At 38.5% G+C, this 14,531-nt stretch overlaps 1 protein-coding gene across 1 annotated transcript in view; it reads left to right on the top strand.

The window, feature by feature from the left end:
- LOC113582408 (cadherin-7-like) overlaps positions 1-14,531 on the top strand; it is a 70,179-nt gene that overhangs the window by 34,866 nt on the left and 20,782 nt on the right. The window contains exons 3-5 of the mRNA XM_035526360.1: positions 8,733-8,900; positions 11,098-11,285; positions 12,902-13,155. Coding sequence (XP_035382253.1) covers positions 8,733-8,900; positions 11,098-11,285; positions 12,902-13,155 — 610 coding nt within the window. The remainder of the gene's footprint in view (positions 1-8,732; positions 8,901-11,097; positions 11,286-12,901; positions 13,156-14,531) is intronic.

Consider the following 14,531-nt stretch of genomic DNA (forward strand, 5'->3'; position numbering starts at 1 on the left):
GGCCATTTCTAAAGTTATGTTAATGTCACATAGTGCTTCAAAAAGTTCTGAAGTACGTAAAAAATATGGAAACTATTCCACTGAATAGGAATACTAATTGCAAAGAAATATTAAGTATTGTATGTGTGTGGGTTGGTGGTTGTATGTTTGTAAGGGTTTGAGTGTTTATTCCAGTGTACACTCTCATGAAAACAGTCAGGGTGGCTCTCAAGTATAGTCTTTGTAGGAAAGTTTTAACCAACTACAAATACAAACTCTTTCATCTTCTGTTTATATCTTCTGATATCAATTACATATAGTATTTAGGAGTTTTTTTAGTTATGTATACTTTAGTCAGTAATGTCGCTTTTGAAGAGGGTTAAATTTTTTTTTATATAAGTTCTAAAATTTGATCTTAGAAAGATGCGCAATCTACCAATGATTCATTTTATTCCAGCCCTGGAATATGTAAATAGGTGAATTATAGACAATGCTTGAAATGATCTGAAATTCAATCAAATTTGCCAATTCCAATACAAATAAAAATATCTTTGCAGAATTTAGGCCAAAAGTTGTAGTTAAAATACAATATATTGATGAAGGAAAAGGATAAAATCTATTTGGCAGGACTGAAGAGTGGTGTGTGTGATTAGCGGCATGAAAAGTAGCTGTCTAGGCACAACATTCATGACCTAAAGGACAAAACTTGTCACACTCTCTTCAGTACTTCACTTTTCTGAAGTCCTTAATCCTAAATTGATTCCCCAAGGTATTCTTAGCAAAAGGAGCTTAACCCTGGGATGGCCCAGTAAACTCTTCAAGACATTTGAATATGTAACAGGATACTATGCATCAGTCTCAGCATTAAGTTACCACTGAACAACACTGTGAATTCTGTGGTATCTTGCAGTACTGTGTACCATGGGATGGTGAATACCAGCTTTGGCAGTCATAATCTTCATTTACTGCTGTACCATGTTAGCTCTTTTTAATTTGGCTGTCTTGATACTGCAGTCCCACATTGTTTTTTGTTATTGCAACATTAGCAATCCAGTAAAACATCTTCCTGATATTACTCATTCAGGTAGTAAGGTTTATCACATTTAATTGAATATATGCTGCTTTCTACTGCATTATGAGTCCAATGTACAATACTTCAATAATCTTAAGATATTAAGATATACAACTGGCCTTTTGAAGGTATGAAGACAGGCTTTCCATGTACGCCATATAGTCACTCTCATTTTAAGTTATGTCTCCATAGTAAAGATGCCCCCCTCCACATTAGGAAGAAATAGTGTATTCTGCTTCACACTTTACTGGGCCATCTGCATGGACTGGCTTGTCAGAGCATGGCCTGTTTTATCAGTGCTGAGTTGGACTGAGAGAGTGGGTTACATGGAACATGAAATGATATGATAAGACCGCAACATGGAAAGAGAGTGCATGTTTTTGAAGATGTTTGCTAAGGAATATAGGATGTACTGAAAAATCGCTGCACCCAACATGTCACAAGATGCATTAAAGCTTAAAATCTTTTTTTATTTATATGATTTTATTGAATTAATATCCTCATTGCAATTCTCCAAATAGCATTGACCTTTAAATAAAAATATTTTTAAACTATATTGGTTATACTGGGTAATACAGTACATATTGTATACTCTATTTTTAACTATACTGGTTATAATATATGCACCTTTAATGAACCTCTTCTTTTCGGCCGCAGTGTTAATTTCATTTCAGTGAACGTGTGCCTGAAGATTGAAAGGAAACATGAATTTGAGTGGTATATTTGAGTGGTAATTTAAGTGGTATTATTATTTCTACTGTTAATAGCCATTTAATAGCCGGCTCTGTTCAGCGGCACATCATCTTCTTTCTGTCCTACCGACTCCAGCCCGTAGAGCTGATCTGAGCACACCATCCCCCAACTCCCGGTCCTGGCCTTGTACATGCTTGGCTTTGTGTGTTTTCTCCATTACCCAGACAAATGTCTGTGATTGGGAGCTTGTGGACAAGAGTGCTTATAGGCCCTCTTTGGCAGGTTGAGACAGGTGACTAAATGGGCCAGGCTGGATCTGTGCCAGTTTTACTGTTTAACATGGCAGACTTAATTGTTTAACCCTGTGTCAAGCTCCCTCTGTCTTTCTCCCTCTTGCCCCACCGTTCAATCTCTCCTGTTCCTACTGCTCATTTCCTCCTCTCACCATTGATCGCAGTCTCTTCTTGAGCATCTGCCTCTGAGACACCAGATAATCCTAAAAAATCTACTGTATTCCTTCAGAATTTACACCTGCTCATGCTTACTAAAGATTAGAAGTACAGGGGTAAATGAGGTTTCATTCTCCTTTCCTTTGCACTGACTGACCTGCCTACAGATGCCAAGTTACTGAGTAAGAGCCTGTCTACTGGAATGGACTACAAATAACACCTTTTCTTGTTTCCTTTTACAGAGAAGTCTATGATATTTTGGAAGATACCCCACATGTACTATATTACATTAATTAAATTTAATATTTAATATTAATATTTAAAATCACTGAAATTCTCTCAAAAAGTCTTAACTTCCTGACTTAAGGAACACAAGGTTTTGTTTAATATGTTTGCGGTAGCCTAGTCTAAAGATCTTTTGATCAATAACACTGCTAAACTAACTTTATTCTATATAAACTTCACAGCATTTTCCTGGATTTTCATTCAACATCAGTCTATACGTGATGCATTAATTGTAGATAAGTATAGTTAAAGAGGTTAAATATGATTTTCCTATTTTCATATTGTGAAATTAGTGGTATGCTATTGTTTGAGTTGTAGTGAATTCATCCACTTGGATTTTTATAGTCAATGGTGGTGCTAGACTACAAAAAATTTATAAAGGTGGCTTCTATTGAAATATCATAATGTGCCCATTGCTCTACGTAACAAAATCCCTAGTTTTTAACGAACAGCTGAGTTATATGACTGCTGTAATTTCAACACTGTAGGTGTTGGTTCAGCACTGGAGTTATTATTATGTAGGAGGTCAAGTGAACAGTCACAGCAGGTCAGCTGCTCAGAGAGAGAATTTACAGACAGACAGGAATATCGACTATTTCAAGATCACTGCTTATGTTCTACCGTGTCTCTGTGTACTAAAACTCATCAAGTCAACAAAGAACCACTTTACAGGGTGCTCTTTTACCATTACACAGGAATTCATCTAGGGGGTGTCAGAGGGTGGATTTCACCAGGAAAATGGCAAAATGATTGTAGGCTATTAGTTTGAAGCATGGGATACTATTATGTTGAAGAAGCACATTTATTTGCATTACTATGATATATATTATGCAATTTTGGTAGAATACCTCTTTAAAACATTTAAAGAGACCTAAGGTTGCCTCTTGATATTAGAGAAGCCTAACTCAAATGCATTACAAAATGCAGCTCCTCTCTGAGACATTTTTAGTATTTTTTTTCTCTCTAACAGAATGGGGAAGGTGCAGGTGAGGAAGTCCGGGTCCTACGCATTGTAAGAAAGCCCATCACTCGCATTCACCTGTATGCTCTCTGGACCTGCCTCAGTCTAGCTTTGTCTGCCTCCAGACCTTTTGATAAGTGTGTAAGGCTCATATACTAGAGCTTGATTCACTTAGTTATGCTGCTGGTCCTCTGCTAGTCTTCAAGTGCTCTTCTTTTGAAACTGGAAAAAGAGTAGGTGATTCATAAAAGAAGATCAGCAATTTATTCAAAAACCTTCTAGCATGATAACATACACCCATTTATAACTAGCTCTTCAAAATGTCCGTACCACAAAGAGATTACTTTGCATTTCCTCGAGGCTTGTAGTGTCCTTCCTCAGCACTCATCTCCACTGCTAGTCAAGAGCCTGGGTGATGTATTTGGAAAGACACAGTAAACTGCAAATGGTGTGGTGATATGAAAGAATGATCCAGTGCTGTTTAGGCACAGAATCAGCTTGGTGAGGGCATCTGCACCTGAGGGCATCGGAGTCCTTACTGCTTATTATTAACTTCAGATTCTGGCATTTTTAACTTTCTGCTGAGTATATTTGGCTGAGGTTGAGCACTTCTATCCTATCTTTACCTTTCAGACAACCATTGTCTGTAGTTCTGTAGTTCACCCTCAGCATTGACCTTTGTAATCAGCCTCCCATCCTAAAACACTGCTTGCTTCCTAACCACCTGCTGCATCAATGTGTTTGACCACACTCTTAAACTATAGTCTCCAGAGACATACCATCCACCAGACTTCTGCCAGGATATTGAGCTTCAGCTCGATCTGCCTAGATGCTCTATCAGTTCATCTCCAGACTATCACACATGCCATCAGGGGTCCGACAACTGCCTGGAGCCAGCAGCTTTCTGAACCAACTCCTCACTAAAACCAACCCTCCTTTCCTAACTTTATTGATGAAAACTCATGAAACAAGTCACAGTTTGTTATTTGTTGCCACCTTTTCTGCCTTGTCTGGACCATTAGTCTATCTCTATCTCTTTCACTATTATCACATTCCCATCCAACTCCTGCCCCTACCACAATTTTCTCTATATTTTTGATAGTGCTCAAAAATGATTCAGAAAAGCAAAAAAAAAAAAAAAAAAAAAAAAAAGGATAGATGGATGGAGGGAAAGTGAGAGGAGACAGCAGAGAGAAGATGATAGGGTCCCCGGAGAGAAACAGCCGCCCAGCTGTAGGGATTAGCAAAATGCTGCCGGATGTGGAGAAATATAGGCATTCACTCCAGGACTCATGAGCACAATGTGGGGGTGGGGGGGGGGGGGGGGAATACAGGGTGTGTAATAGTGCCTTTGGCCCAGCTGGAACCAGGATTCATAACCTCATTAAACCAACTCAATGTGTCCCCAGCCATGATGTGTGCCACTGATTCAAAACGGGTACATGATTCGCCTGTGAAGCCTATCTTTGCTTAATAAGATCATCCACTTTGTTTATTGTTGCCTTCTGGCTGGTGACAGCTTTTGTCCCGAATGTGATTTAAATTTTCCAAAAGCCCCTGGGTTTTTTAATGTGGTCATTAGGGAATTTATGTTAAAGGATGTGCTCTCTCCCAGGATTTGACAGTGTGCCCTTTTGTTTGGATTTGCTCTATTTGTTTATTGCAAATGCTGAGAAACATTTAGAGATGCAAAGAACACTGCGTCATAGGACACTGTTTTCTAAATTCAAGACAAGAGTCAGTGGAAACTTCTTCAGTAATACCAGCCACACCAAACTCAATTTAATACTGAAATCCTGAATTTCATTTTATTTACTTATTCTATGCACGAACCTCAGCGCCTTACCTGCAGATGTATGTAGGGTGACCATGTGCTCAATTTTAAATATTAAAGTTTGACCTAGGCAGCCTTTAAAATTAGAACCTACAAGAAATTCTGGTAAGACTTTACTGAAGGACACTGTATAGAAGGCTACCTGACACCTACATTAGTCTTTCATGACAACTGACTCAAACATACATATAAATACTTATTCCAACAAGTTTCAGCTGTCATAAAAGCTGTCATATTTTGTCAACGTTGATGTCAAATTGACATCACTGTGAAGTGATACAGATTTTTGGTGACATTGGGAAGTTGTTTGACACTGTCGGGTGAAATAACAACATGTAATGACAATAGATTTTATGGGTTTTTTTTTTGGCATGTCAGGGTGACATAATGGTGATGATATGGCACAGCTTGCTAAGTGAGGCTAAATAAAACTGAACAAAAGTGAGGACTTAAAAAAGGTGGATGCTCTATCATATGTACTGTTGTAACACTGCCATGAAAAGCTGCTGTGTAAAAAAATGGTCCTTCAGTAAAGTGCTGCTGAAATTCTTTATTAACTAAACCTAATAAACAAAATTAATGATTAATAACAGTACCAACTAAAATGGGCAAACACATGAACAATGTGGCCTCCTGTCACAGAGATCGTGGTGTAGAAGGATCTGAAGAATACATTTTGTTGTGGTACTGGTAAGCAGACATGTCATATCCCCTGACATAGCTTGCCTTAATTGGCTGGGAGCTAGGCAGAGGCAAGGTACAGGGGGCAAGAGAAAGAAAGAGAGAACGAATGTTTAAAAGATATTGTAGAAAACACTTCTATGTCAAAAGAAACACAAACACTTTGTCTAGACAAAAAAAGGTGAAGGGGAATCTAAAAGTGTCTTTATAGCAAGATTGCTCTTGTGGGAAAAGCATTGTTTGGTGATGCTCCTTCTCAAATATACCAACTGAACCTGGTAATTAACTGATGAGTATATGACATGTCTATGCTGGGAAAACAGCATAATGTGTCTGACTCCACATGACTCCAACAAAGACATATAAAGTGCTCACATCAGTACTTAATAATTATACTTTCCCCACCCTGAGCTTTCTCAAATATCATTTTATTTCTTATTACGTTAAATATCAAGATGCAAATATGGTTCCTTGTCAGATCAATTCTATGACCTTTCAAGGCAAAATTAACTGTGGATGCCATTTGTGTACCATTTTCTTTAAATCCCCTCTGCAGTTTTAATTCTGGCTTGGGTATTGTTTATTAGACAAGGGCCTGATCGGGTGTCCTGCATATGGTTTTAAAAAGGATTTGCAAGCTCTCTCTTTGCATTCTAAAAATGTAATGCAGATGTCTTTGTTGTCATCATCATCAGAGGGATATAAAGCCTGTAATAATGTGAAATTAAACTGGTAAAAGGAATCTCCTTGCAAGTAATGATCTGCAGCCTTAATTTACATAAGTTGACTAAAGTAGTAGATGTCTGTTTTCAGGCACTGTTGTACTGCATGGCAGAGGCCTTAGACAGGGATTCAGAACCATTTCATATATATATGGTTATATATTTTCATTATTTTTTTAATGGGGACTTTTTTCACAAGTGTATAGAAAATCTTAGATTTTAGAATAAACTACAACACAGTTTCCATGTCTGCTCTTCCCATTTATGCCTCCTACCACCTCATCTAATCTCTCCTTCTGACAAATAGATTACATACAAATATTTGAAGATATTAACATTATAATCCAATAATAATTGCCTGGGAAGGATTATAAGAATCTTTTTTTGCATTAAAAAAGTAATTCTCCTAGATTATTAGGATTTCCATACAGTAGAGATTTTTATACCAGTTTTTACAGAGCAATTTATTCTGTGGAAACTTTGTTCGGTTACATCATTTCAAAGTAGGAGAAGTTGTTTTAGTTTTTAGGTGCAAATAAGGATGATCAGCTTGAAAGATGATTATGATAGACTTTGACAACACCTTCTCTTTAGGTGATTATGTACTGGGTTTGTATCAGTTGAAAAGAAAAATGCCATCCTTACCAAGCAGCTGTTTGAGATGAGTTTGCAGACACACGTTGAGCCTTGTCTTGCACTTTGTAAATCTAACTGTAGGGGTTATGCATTTGGAAACCGTCTTTGAAAGATTAGAATGAAAATTGTAAAAATTGCCATTGTATATGCCCACAAATGCTGTTGCTGTACTCTCCAACTGTGTATAGATATATGCCTACTCTTGCACAGGAGTTCCAAAGCACTAAATCAGTGTCAAGGGGACCCTCTGCAGTCAGATCAAGTCATGTTTAATGTTATATAAACAAGATTTTGGATTTTGGAGTAAAGACATGCTGACAGTGTAACGTGAAGTGGTTCGGAGTCAGACACATGTGCGGAGAAGAGCGAGATTTATTATGGGCAAATCCAAAATCAGAGTTGTTGTAGCAGTCCAGGGTCATAGAGCCAACATGAGGATGCATGATGAAACAAACACACAAGTACACAAAGCCAAACAAGGAAAGCAGGCTATGACAAACACTAGGGAAAACTCAGGGCTAAGAAACGCGAAGGCTAGGATACACGGAGTACAAACTTACAGGTATACAGAGACGGGCTTTCAAAAACATACACTAAACGTACGGATTCAAAGAACCATATAAATGCAATGAAGTAAACAGCCACAATGAACAGCCAAGACACAGGGAACATGACAGGGTTTAAATACATGAACTTAACAAGGTAAAAACAAAGGACGTGTAAGCAATTAAACGAGGGGTGGCGAAAATGAAACTATGGCATGGAACTAAAATAACACAAGACAGGGAAAACATGGAAAAGCTGGGAGGGACTAATCATGACACATAGGAAACATGCTCATACTATCTTAAGCTTTTAAACAATGCTCAGTTTATGTTAAAGCCAACAGTCTAGAGCTTTATTTGGATTTAACTTGCCATGTGTAAGCCTGTCTGTGAAGGTCTCAGCAGGGTTCACTTTGCATTGGAAATTACAGCAGCAGAATAAAAATCAATCAATCAATCAATCAATCAATCAATCAATCAATCAATCAAACTAGAACCCAGGACTGCTCAGGACAGTCAAGAAGCTGTCATATAGTTATACAAAGTCGTGGAAGGATGAAAGGTAATGTCAGATTTTTAAACTCATCATTAGCACTAAACTCCATTGTACAGCACTTTGGTTTTTGCCAAAACTGCACTCATGTAACAAACTATTAAACTCAGGACTTACTGACCATGGTGTTATGGCTAAACAGCACATACATCTTGTAGGGTGTTTTGTTTGTGTGTGGCTTTATTTAGAAATGACATTTGTGATTTGCTAAAATAATACATGCGATTTGATATTATAACAGATCCTAGTATGGAGCAACTACATGAAGAAATGAAATGTTATGAAATGGTCAGCATTTTTGCATGTCTGTATTTCTGCACAGGCATCATTCGGACAGCTCTGCCCAACATGGACCGTGAGAGGCGGGACCAGTATGTGCTGGTCATCCAGGCAAAGGATATGATGGGCCAAATGGGGGGCCTCTCTGGGACCACCTCTGTAACAGTCATGCTGACAGACGTCAACGACAACCCACCACGCTTCCCACACAGTAAGGGCGCGTGTGTGCGCGGCTTGTGCACATGGACGCACATGCATGCGCACGCACACACACGCACACACATGCATGCAATCACACACAATGTGGATGTTATTTAGATGAATACACTCCCGTTAATGCACAAAACAGCTTGCAAAAACAGTTCTAAATATGTGGTCACACAGACATATTCGAGGGCTGAAACCAGAGTCCCTATACACATGTATTTTGTTATTGAGTCTTTTTTTTTTTTTGTATCTTACAAAGTTATAAATAACATTTGGACAGATGTGCAAATGTACAGACATCTGAAGAATGAAGTTGGAATTTTATCTGAACAAATCTTAAAAGACGTCCAAAGGCTCCTCATCTTGCAAATCAATCCTGTTGGCAGTATGCCTGAGGGAGGGATAGGAACCTGGATAATCTGATGTTCAAGTCACATCACCTCCAGTACCCCTCCCGTTCAGCATATTACATGGACTCACTGATGGGCTGCAAGCTAAATTGTTTGACGGGGGGTAAGGGGAGGTAAGGATGGGGGCTGGGGTGCCTGATAAACTCTCCTTGTCTATAACATTTTGCCATAGACAGTTTGGTCACTACTGTACAAGCCTGTGAAGCTTGCCTCTGGACTTATATAAGGTTGAGTCAATTTAGCTGAGTTGGAGGGGACTTGGTGGAAGGGATCTGAAAGGGATTTGACAGCACTGGTTTAACCCTTCACTTTTGCGACAGAGGTGGAGAAAGTGGCCAGCCGTGTCTGTTCCCTACCCGCATAGGGGTGCCCGACACAATCAATATTGTATTACTGAGTGTCACAGGGAAAGAGAGAAAAGAGTTTGAAGGCTACGCGGCTGTGAGGGAAGGCGTGGTAAAAGCCAGCCTTGAGTCATATAAACCCAGGAGGAGGGAGCAAGAGAGAGCGAGAGAGAGAGAGCGAGAGAGAGAGAGAACAAGCTTGATGAAAGTTGGTTTTTACTATGTGGTTTTAAGGAGGAGTCAGATGTGAGTTAATTGTGAGTTTAAGTTGGCACAGCAGTCAATAAAGAATGATTTGATATAGAGGAACTTGGCAGCCTAAATGGAAAGAGCAATGAAGTGAGAGAAAGCAGAGATAGAAGCAGACAGGGAAGGCAGAAGAACTCTGAGGAAAAAGAAAGTGTTAAGAGAAGTGTAAAAGCAGTCTTATGGGCATGGTAGCCACTATTCCATGGCAAATTAGAAAGCCATTAGAGAGATTACACACAGGCACACAAAGAGAGAGAAGTGAGAGAAATGAGCAGCAGGTGGCCAAATCTTGGTCCAGCCACTTGGGGAACGAGCACTGACAGTCCCATAATGATCTCGCCCACATGGAGCATCCTGTCAATCATTGCCAATACCATTAGCTCTTGAACAGTCTAATTAACTGGTTATTAATGGGATTGTAAAATTCTGTATACAACTGTATGTAACACTTTTTTGTCTAATCATTGCTTGTATAGAGATCTAATACTGGTTCTAATGGATTGCTAATGATGAAGTTTTAATGGGTTCTAATAGAGCTCTAATAATTAAACGCTATTAACAGTAGCCTGAGCTGAGACATTGAGGCAATGGTAAAAACATTCATTGCTATTTTAGAATATCTTCAGAATATCTCATATATATAATGATGTACAGGATCATAAAGCAAGTTGTCAGCAATACAGAACCATAAAACATTACTGGAAAACAGAGACTCAGAATAAACTAGAGGATAAGTAATTGTTAACGATAGCAGTTCCTAATCATTGAAAACAGGAGAGCATGGGGTAGAAATACATAGGTTAATCAGGGGAAACCTCAAAACGTGAGGATAATCAGGGGAAGGAAAATCCCACAAGACAGGCTAGATACAGAAATGAAACCAAAAACAAAATCACATGACAGCAGAGTGGGATACCATGACATGACCATAGTCACATCATTCTATGCATTTTTTCATCTATGCATTTTTTATTCTATGCACAAATTTAATCAATATCTGCATGTTTTAGGATGTGAAATGTGTTTTTCATCTTCTCTAGGCTCTAACTAATGTTGAATTTACAACTTACATTGTTTTATATTTTCTATAGATCTCATAGGTACTGGCATTAGCTGCAGTATTGGAGAGGGAAAACCACACACAAAAAAGTGAAACCACAGACGTCAAATTACAGAGTGTGACTGGTTGTGTTTGCAGAGCCATATCAGTGTTCTGTGAATGAGTCATTGGTTGTGGCATCTGAGGTGACCAGACTGAAGGCAGAAGATGCAGATCTAGGCCCCAATGCCGAGATGGACTACCACATCGTGGACAGTGATGGTCCAGGCATGTTCAGCATCATCACGGACGAGGAGACACAGGAGGGAGTTATTATTCTGCAGAAGGTAAAATGACACATTTTTATAGAGACAGAAAGATGCACTCTAAAAAGTATCTAGAGTATCTAGATTATTTTTAATTAGAAATAAGAGATGTGACCTGTAGATTAGTTTGATGTATCCCCATACATAGTCATCAGGCTGTTCTAGGTGTGCACATTAGCAGGGTTATCCACACTAGTCACACTATCCACACAAGGAGCAAAACAACAATCAGTCACCAAATGCAGAAATAACTGAGCTGGGACTGTTGACTCCATTAGTGATGTCCTGTTGGTGTTCTTTTGTTACTGATTGACCAAAGTTTAAGTTTGTGTTTTAGACTCAGTGTTGCAGTAGGTTTTATTAAAAATTCACAAACAAAATAAATTGTACATATAATGAAAGTAAAACATGCCAGCCAATGATTTGGGCTTATGGGGGATTCCACAACTACATCTGCCTACTATTATTTTATTTGAAAAAGTAATTCAATATATCTAAAGTAATGCTCAGATAGTTTTACATACCAGTGCCAGTACCAGCAAATTTCCCATCACGTATGAGAATGCAGTGAAGATTTATATCTGCACGTGTGTACAAGGAAGAACACAGCAATGTAAGATAAAAGAATAAGCAGTCATGAAAACAGAAGAGCATGAAAATATGTGCAAGTCTCATGCAAACGAATTGCTCATAGGTGTATGCAGACTTTGGTCAACTGCCTACACTTGACCTGTTCAAAGTTACTGCTACTGTGGTAACTTTAAGGCTCACAAATTATAACAGACTTGGGTGTTTGTCCAAGGTCACCAAACCTTAACACCTGTAGTCAACACACCTGCACAGAAACCTGCAGTCTTCACACTGCCATATGTTCAGGGAAATTACTGGGGGGGAAATATAATAAATGTTTACTAAGTGCGCAGTATTTGTATTCCTCTATGAATCAATTGTGAATATTTAGAAGAAAATGTAAATGGTATATAAGGGTTCCCCTGAATATAGAGGAAATATCTGTTTTTGGATCGGCTCTTGGGAATAATTATTGTATTGGATTTTTACAAGAATTAAAAAGTATGCCAGAATATCAATAAGCAATTCAGTACCTCTAGCAGTTCAGATAAGCCAAGTTATTTCTCAAATGTCCCAATTTTGTTAAGCTTTTCGTTGTTTGTTCTTATTTTTCTATTTTTCATTTTTCAAAAAATCAATACTTTGCCCTTAAATTGTTAATGATTCAACAGAAAAACTTTCAAATGCAGGATATATTAGAGAGGGGTTTGGGTGGGTGGGCGTGAGGTTGATGAAGGTTAACTTTATTCAATTTCATTCAATTCTCATTCACACACAAAAAAAAGATAGAGATAGAAAGAGAACCTTTGTAATATTCAAAATTATTAAATTAGTGTTAGAAAAAATGTGTGAACCACTGAACCATTTGGAAATACCTGGATATCTGTCTGAATGGCTCCTAAAAGGTAAAATGCTGTGTTGTTTAATAAATAAAAGTGAGAATGAGGATCAGAAAAAATCTATTTTGTTGTAAATATAATGACGCATTTTTTCTCTTTTAAAATTTGTGAGTAGACTGAATGCTCATTTACTTATCTCTTTATCAATCAATTTTCTCTGTCTCCCAGCCCCTAGACTATGAAACAAAGAACACTTTCTCGCTGAGGGTTGAAGCTACCAATCGGAACATTGACCCTCAGTTCCTGACATTTGGCCCCTTCAGTGACACCGTGGCTGTGAAGGTCAACGTGAAAGATGTGAACGAACCTCCGGTGTTCACTACGCCGCTCAGTAAGATGGTAGTGTCTGAGGCTGCCAGGGTGAACACTACCATTGGCACAGTTTTGGCTCGTGACCCCGATTCTGCCAACAGTTCAATTAGGTATTAACAAGATCTGGCACCTTATACTGTGCTATTATGGGAAAGCTACAGATGTCAGTGCACCATTTTGCCTGCAGTCCACATCATTTACCATGTGTTCAGTGTCTTTTGTTAATGCCTAAAGTGTCTGTTCTGTTTGGAATTGGTTACTTAGCTAATAAACAAACTGATTTAGATAGATTTACAGTTGTTGACACTGTGCCTCAGTGTAAGCATAGGTCATTATGTTGCTGTCCAAGGGGAATGAATGGATGCAGCACAGCCACAGACTTTTCTGGCAAGGTTATCTTATGTTCTACACCTTTTTTTCACCTGCCAAACCCATGCCCTTTCCTACTGCATACATTAAAGATTACAAAAGGAACAGGCTTGGCCACCATGTCACAAACTGAAGCAGAAAGTAAGAACCTTGTGACCTTTTATTATGTGCTCTCCGGAACCCTGGGCCACACACAGTAATGGGCTGCATCTCCATACCACACAGCCGTTGTCAAACTGGGGGGCACCCCAGAGGACTGGAGTAGCCACAGCTCTTTAACGGTGTTATCCAAACAAATTTGGTTTATGGAGACATGGTAAATTTACATACCTTGGCAGGCGATGTTATAGCTTGTAACAATGGCATTTATCTTGGCCAGATGGCATGTTTTCCTTGCCTTTTCTGCTATTGTAACAGACCCTAAGTGCTCTGTTGGCACTGGGAAGGGCATTCCCACTAGAAGGAAAGCAGGAGCTATGACATTCAAAAACTACATAAAAAGACTGAACACTAGCAAACTGTTCATGTCCACCCAAGGGCTGACCTCTACTCACTTGCTAATTGAAGGAATATTGCAAGCAGCTCCATCTTGGACAGTTGTGATTGTCTGTAATTTTAATCTTAATATCTAATTACTTGACCATTGTGGTTATAAATTGCCTCTGCAGTTTTTCTATTCTGTGTAAATGAGCTCTACTGATATAAACTCATTTACACAGAATATAATTTTTCATATTACAAAAAAGAGTTTCTCATGATGCGCCCAACTGCATTAAAAGGAAGTAATGTATATTGAACTTGAGTGAATAGCAAGGCTTTTTTTCCCAGTACACAGAATCACAAATTAGTCTACTCATTAAAGTAATCCAAATATTGTGCATTATATCTAAAAGGGCATATGGAACAAAATAAAATAAAAAAAAAACTCATAAAGAAAACTTATTGATAGCAGTTTTAATTAGGCTTTGAATGCAGAAGCCAGGTTTGCTAATCAGCTGGATCATCTTAATGACTGGAGCATCTGCTTATAAAGACTGAATGAAAGTCTGGAGAGCAGTTCAATATTGGATGGGTGTTTTAATGAGGAGCAAAATTCTGGAGTTCTTGTTACTGCATG

This window comes from Electrophorus electricus, chromosome 5 (genome assembly GCF_013358815.1).
Source record: "Electrophorus electricus isolate fEleEle1 chromosome 5, fEleEle1.pri, whole genome shotgun sequence".
Lineage (NCBI taxonomy): Eukaryota > Metazoa > Chordata > Actinopteri > Gymnotiformes > Gymnotidae > Electrophorus > Electrophorus electricus.